The sequence below is a fragment of the Megascapheus bottae genome, chromosome 20 (genome assembly GCF_031878675.1).
Source record: "Megascapheus bottae isolate mThoBot1 chromosome 20, mThoBot2.hap1, whole genome shotgun sequence".
NCBI classification, from domain to species: Eukaryota; Metazoa; Chordata; class Mammalia; order Rodentia; family Geomyidae; genus Megascapheus; species Megascapheus bottae.
The window spans coordinates 19,971,076-19,978,230 of record NC_143528.1 but is presented as its reverse complement, the minus strand read 5'-3'; the positions used below and the strand labels follow the sequence as shown (position 1 = coordinate 19,978,230).

General features: G+C 45.7%; 1 protein-coding gene across 1 annotated transcript; it reads left to right on the top strand.

The window, feature by feature from the left end:
- Positions 1–1,268: 1,268 nt before the first annotated feature.
- On the top strand, positions 1,269–6,098 carry Slc25a4 (solute carrier family 25 member 4). The gene is made up of 4 exons (XM_090354133.1): positions 1,269–1,519; positions 3,004–3,490; positions 3,996–4,136; positions 5,568–6,098. Exons 1-4 carry the CDS (start codon positions 1,409–1,411, stop codon positions 5,723–5,725), a joined length of 897 nt encoding a protein of 298 aa, XP_090210259.1. The 5' UTR covers positions 1,269–1,408; the 3' UTR covers positions 5,726–6,098.
- Positions 6,099–7,155: the final 1,057 nt, after the last annotated feature.

The following is a 7,155-nucleotide window of genomic DNA, read 5'->3' as shown; positions in this document are numbered from 1 at the left end:
TCCCCTTAAAAAAGGGAATGAGGAAAAATGAAGCTCATATGAATATATTAAAAAAAAATAACTGGAAGCTGAGTATGGATGGCTCACACCTGTAATCATAGCTACTCAGGAGGCTGAGATCCAAGGATCAAGAATCATAGCCAGCAAAGACAGCTGGAAGATAGAAGTCCCTGAGACTCTTACTTCCAATTAATCAGCAAAAAGCTGGAAGTGGAGCTGTGGGTCAAGGGGGGAAGGGATCAGCTTTGGGAAGAAAAAGACAAAGGACAACCCCTAGCCCCAGTACCAGCACAAAGTAATAATAACAATAATAATAACTGCAATCAATTTCTTGGGTTTTGTTCATGTCTCTGGGACCCCCAGAAAAGAGGCAAATTTTTCCAAGAATTCGACCTTCTCTGAAGGCTGTACAGCTCTTGATCTTTAAGAAGGTGCCAGCTCCTGACCACGTTCTCCCGAGGTAGGTGCTGACTTTTCCCTTTAAGCCCTCCTTTGGAAACTTAAAATAGTAGTCTCGTGAACTACAAGATGTATGACAGACTCACAGAAGGAGTGTCCTGTCCTCAAGGTCATCAGGTTGTGTGTCACAGTGTGTGTTAACACCTGCACCTATTTGCTAAAACCACCTAGTGGCAAACGCGTGGGCATTTGGCCACATAGATATCGGGTAACAGAATGAATGAAGAGAAGTGGAAGACAGTGGGTTGCCCGATTACAAGAGGTAACCACACCATCAAGTGACATTAGCATTTATGAAGGAGGATCGTAATTCATTTGCGAGGGCGCACAGCTTTGAAGATTCCCCAAATCCAGGCAATGCACTGTGGTAAAGAACGCCTTTACAAAAAAAAAAAAAAAAAAAAGGCCTGCAATGCCTTTGTCAGGATGGCTTCCCGTGCAGGCCCCAGGGTGAAAAAGGCCTTGCTGGGGGCAGCGGGTCGGGAGTCTGTCCCCAGGTCGGTCCCAGGCTAAGCCTTCTGGTGCTATAAATATTAGCGGCCACAGGCTTTGGTGACATGGTGTTCCTTGGGCTCGCTGGGACTGATAAAATGAATTTGCCCTTTAAATGTCCCCAGCAGAAAGCACAGCCTCCTAGCCACCCCTACCTCCTTCCGGAAGCGCCTTCGCCCCCAGTGTCCTCTGCAGAGCTGGGGACGTAGAGGGGATGTCCACACACCTGCCCAGCCAATGCGCACGGCGCGCACAGCCCCGGGCCCTCCTCCTCTCGCGAGAGATTGGGCGGGGACTATAAAAGACTGACTGCGGGCTGGCCCAGCGGCCCCTTTGCACCGCGCAGGGACTTAGGAGCCGGAGACGGGGTGGCGGTGCCTGGCCAGGGCGTAGCTGCAAGCCAGAACCGGAACCAGAGCGCAGTTCCTTGCAGATTCGTGTGTGCCCGGCTGTCATCATGAGTGATCAAGCTCTGAGCTTCGTAAAGGATTTCCTGGCAGGTGGCATCGCCGCCGCCGTCTCCAAGACTGCAGTCGCCCCCATCGAGAGGGTCAAATTGCTGCTGCAGGTAAGGACACAGGCGGGCGCATGGGGCCGGGGCGCGCGGGGCGCGCGGGGCGAGCCGGATGCAGGCCCGGGCCGGGAGCCGGGGAGGGGGAGGGGCGGAATGCGGCACGAGCCGCTGTGACGTGGGGTGCGGGCTGCTGCAGCAAAATCTGTGCTAGGCCTCAGGCTCAGGCTTCTGGCCTACACCGAGGGGAAGGTGCCCTCTGCGTAGACTCAGGTCTAGCGTCAGTGACAGATTCCTGGTGTCGGGTGGCGCGCCGCGTTCGGGTGGCTATATTTGGAAACCCACCCGGAGTCGGTTTACAAGGAGCCAGATCGTGCGCCCGCGACCGCCCGGCGAGTCCACGCCAGCAAGGCCTCTCACGGCAGGCCTTTAGATTTCTCCCTCTCTTTCTCTCTCTTTTTTTTTTTTACCCCTCCCCAACATCTGTCTTTGCAATCCCCTTTCCTAATGAAAACCATCATGACTGGAGAACTCGCTTGTGCCCGTGCACTATGCTATATATTGGTGGGCGCAGGCCATTTTATGTCACCTCGGTAAAATAAGAATTAGCCTCCATTTTGTGGATGAAGGACATCTTAGAGCACTGGGGAGATGGAGACACAGTTTTCAGATCACCCGAACTCATCCTGTCTCCAAATCTTTTTCTCCTCGGCGTGGTCACTGAATGGTGAAAGGTTTCTTGTCATCATCCTGTCATGTCCGTCGCGGGCCCCCCCTCCTCCGTCGTCCCCCCCCCACAAATTACCCCAAAGGCAGGTGCTGCTCAGTGAACAGCAGCTCAATTTGAGCATTAAAATAACCGGGGAGGGGGTGGAGAAAAAAAACAATAAACCGCCTACAACAGCGACGAATTCTTGCAATTGATGACTTGGATAAGCTGCTTGAAAGATTTTAGGCGCTAATGCCTCCTGGGGTTTATTCTCCATATTAGAGCATCTACTACTGCAAGGCCCTCCTTCTCGGGAGCCCTTTCTAACTCCCAGTGAACCCCTAGGAAAAATGCAGTAAATGAATGACTACCCTTACCCGATTAAAACAGCTTTTCATCTATTTGCGGAATAAATTTTCTCTCCAGTGCCCCGATAACGGACGACCTTGTGGCTTGTTATCCAAGTAACTAATGTGCTTATATCCTCAATGCCTGATTTTTGGATACTTTTTGAGACACAGTAGACCAATATTTAATATATACATAAGTATTCATGGATGCTTTTTTTTTTTTAAAGGAAATTGAGGATTTTTTTTTTATGCCTCTTGAGGGAAGCAGTGGTGGAGCTAAGAGGGGAGGGGGCACTGTGTTGTAATAATGCCTGTAATTCCAGCAGCCCTGAGGATGAAATAAGAGGCCGGGCTGGGTTGGGTAGCTAGACCTTGTCTTTTAAAAAAAAAAAAAAAGGAAGTACACACCTTTTTTCTCCTCTACCCTTCTCTCGACCTTGTCTGTCCTCTGCCACCTACCCCCCTCCCTTCTCTTTCTCCAGGTCCAGCATGCTAGCAAACAAATCAGTGCTGAGAAACAGTACAAAGGAATCATGGATTGTGTCGTGAGAATCCCCAAGGAGCAGGGCTTTCTCTCCTTCTGGAGGGGTAATCTGGCCAATGTGATTCGTTACTTCCCCACCCAAGCTCTCAACTTCGCGTTCAAGGACAAGTACAAGCAGATCTTCCTGGGGGGTGTAGATCGGCATAAGCAGTTCTGGCGCTACTTTGCCGGTAACCTGGCTTCCGGTGGGGCAGCTGGGGCCACCTCCCTCTGCTTTGTCTATCCTCTGGATTTCGCTAGGACCAGGTTGGCTGCTGATGTGGGAAAGGGCGCCACCCAGCGCGAGTTCAGTGGGCTGGGCGATTGTCTTACCAAGATCTTCAAGTCTGATGGCCTGAAGGGGCTCTACCAGGGCTTTAGTGTTTCTGTGCAGGGCATCATTATCTACAGAGCTGCCTACTTCGGAGTGTATGACACTGCCAAGGGTAAGAGAGGGGCCCGGGATGGGAGTGGGGAGGATGGGGGCAGGGTATAACACATCACAAAGAGTAGATTCGTCCTGTTCTTTCTCATCTCTGGGTGGAACCTAGTATTCTGCATGTGTGGGGGATGTGGCATGGACATGTGAATGACTAACCAATGTTTTGTGTCCTCTACTGAGATCTACTCTGACTTTGAGTTAGTCAGAGGGGAAGACTGGGATCTGAACTTCTCCTTGACATAGCTGTATCAGTTACCTACTTTAATGGGAAATAACTTCAACAAGCAGAACTCTGGCTAGATCTAGAGAGTAGAAAGGTGGTTTTTTTTGTGTGCTGGTACAGGGCCTGAACTCAAGGTCTGGGCACACTGTCCCTTGGCATCTTTTGCTTAAGGGTAGCATTATATAACTGATTTTTTGCTAAATTGATTTTTGCCACCTGACTTTTTTGCTAAACTGCTCGTGAGCAGTCACCTGATAAGTGCTTGTCTTCTTGGCTCTATTCACAGGTATGTTGCCTGACCCCAAGAATGTGCACATTATCGTGAGCTGGATGATTGCCCAGAGTGTGACTGCGGTTGCAGGGCTGGTGTCCTACCCCTTTGACACTGTTCGTCGTAGGATGATGATGCAGTCTGGCCGGAAAGGAGGTAAGCCATGAATCCTCTATTTTCCCCCAATTAACTAGCAAAAATATTTGGTTAAGATTTAGAGAGGCCAGGCCCTGGTGGCTCACATTTGTAGTAATCCCAGCTACTCGTGAGGCTGAGATCTGGGGTTCCACAGTTTGAAGCCAGCTTAGCAGCCAATCCCAAGAATCTCTTATCTCCAGTTAACTACCAAAGAACAGGAAGTCGAAGTCTGGAGTGAAAAAGCTAAGGGAGAGTGTGAGGCCCCAAGTTCAAGCTCCAGTTCCAGCATGTACACACAGAAAAAACTTGAAAGACTAATATCTACCCTGCCAATTTTTGATTCTCTGCAGAATAGAATTTTTATTAAAGTGATGCTACAACATCAAAAATGAGCTATTTGAAAGTGAAACTAAGTATTAGTATTTAGACCTTAACTCTTAAATTTTTTGTGTGTGTGTGGGAGAGTGGGGAGGCTTGAACTCTGGGCCTGAGCACTGTCCCTGAGCTCTTCAGCTCCAGGATACCACCCTACTCCTTGAGCCTCAGCCCCACTTCCTATTTTTCTATTGATTAATTAGAGATAAGAGTTTCAGGTTCTTTAGTGCCTTTGCTGGCTTTGAATCAAGATCCTCAGATCGCAGCCTCCTGAGTAGCTAGGATTACAGGCGTGAGCCCACTGCACTCGGCTCTTAGAATCTTCATGCAGAAACAAGAGGAAGTGAAATAATTGCAAGTTCATTTAAAAAGAATTTTTTCTTTTATGTAGTTTCTACTTTAGTTGCAAGAGAGGGTGTTTTTAGCTTAGGTGAAAGATGGCCTGAAACAGTCTGTTAATTTGTTTTGAAAGAAAAGTTGACCTTTCATAGGTTGAAACAGATGAAATTACAGTTATTAAAGAAAACATTGAATGTTAGGCAGTTTCATATAGCTCAATAGTTACAGCCTTTTTAGTTATATTAACTGGGGTAGTATAAATAGAATAGGTCTAGTTTTCTCATTCATAGAAAAACCACATTGAGTGGGTCATACTTGTATTCTTAGCTACTAGGAAGCTGAGATCTGTGGAAACCAGCTGAGATCTGTTTGAAACCAGCCTGGGCAGGAGAATCTGTGAGACTCTTACCTCCAATAAACTACTCAAAAAAAGAAGCTCAGGTACAGGGCCCAGACACTAAGTCCAAGCAAAAATAGCAACCTTATAGCGAAATAGATCCATACCGCCTTGCCCTTATCCTGCTTTGCAGTTTGACAGTTTGTAAATGAGTTGATTGCCCCAAATCTTAACCGATACCAAGTAGGAATGACCAATATTTACATAAGGAAATTGTCCAACTGAGTATTGAAAAAGCTGGAGCTAAATTTCCTAAAACTGCCTAACTGTATACAGGTATCTGAGGAAAAGTCTCTTTTCTCCAGTGATGGAGCCCTAATGTACATTTGTTTCCACAGCTGATATCATGTACACGGGGACACTTGACTGCTGGAGGAAGATTGCAAAAGATGAAGGAGGGAAAGCTTTCTTCAAAGGTGCCTGGTCCAATGTATTGAGAGGCATGGGTGGTGCTTTTGTATTGGTATTGTATGATGAAATCAAGAAATATGTCTAATGTGATTAAAACTCAAGTTCACTGGTTCATAGTGAACTTGGTTCACAAACAGATCCATTGTGTGGTTTAATCAACTATTCCTGGGGAAATAAGAAGACAGATCTGGGATAAAACCAGGCCATAAGGAATACCTCAGGAAAAAAAAAAGTACTTCATTGACCGTTCATTAAACCACAAGTGTATTTTATATTCATTTTACACTTAAATTCCCACAGCAAATAGAAAATAACTTATCATACTTGTACAATTAACTCAAGAGTTGATCATCAAGAAATAACTGAATGTGAATCATCAATAAAGACCACTTAATGCATGTTCTCTACTGAATTCTTATTAACTGCTAAATGGATTAAAAAACAAAACCTTAAATGCACATTTTCTAGTATGACTCATTTTATTAGTGACCACGCTTCTATCAGATATATATACTGAATTATGTGTGTTTTGGTGTACAAACTTCAGCAACGACACATGGTATCATGTCACACAGCCTGCTATTGGCGTAGATCATGTTTCCATAGTTACTTTATTTCTCACACATATCTAATCTATAGAATTTTTGAGATTCTGCTAAAAACTTTAAACCACAAGTGCAAATAATTTTGCATGGGTAGGAAGTACTAAAGCAATCCATTTGTAGATTTTTCATACCTAGAATTTTAAGACATGTAGACAAAGTATGTAGTCGTTGAAAATCAGTTATCCTGGTTTGGGCTGATAAAACAAAGTACTAGCTGATTTATGAAGCAATAGAAATTTGTTTCTCATAATTCTGAAACCAGGAAGATGGGAAAATGAAGATCAGAGTGCCAGCATAGTAGGGTTGTGGTAGGACTCTGGGAGAGCATCTTTTCTGGTATCTTCACATTATACAGGGAGACCCAGAGAGTTCTGTTGAGGTTTATTAAAGTGCTTGATGAAGCCCCTCTCTCATCCTCATCACCACCCAAAGGCACCATCTCCAAATACCATAAACTTGGGGGTTGGGATATCAAAGTACAGATTTGGGGTATGGTGATATAAACAGTCTATAACACGTTACCGATCTCCTTAATACCTACTAGTTTCTATGGAAGATTAAAAAAAAAAGCCAATTGATCATTGTTTTGAAAGCAGCTTAAGGCAGAGTTGAGAGTGAAATGGCATTGTTAAATACTATAACATTTTGACACAATAACTCTTGGTTGGGATAAAAGAGAAGTGGGTGTGTGATAAAATGGGGAGGGGAGGGGAGGGGCCGGGAGTTTGGCCTAGTGGTTAAAGTGCTTGCCTAGCATGCATGAAGACCGGGGTTCGATTCCTCGGTACCACATACATAGAAAAAAGCCAGAAGTGCTGAGGCTCAACTGGTAGAGCTCTAGCCTTGAGAAAGTCCAAGGACAGTGCTCAGGCCCTAAGCTCAAGCCCAGGACTGGCCAAAAAAAAAAAAA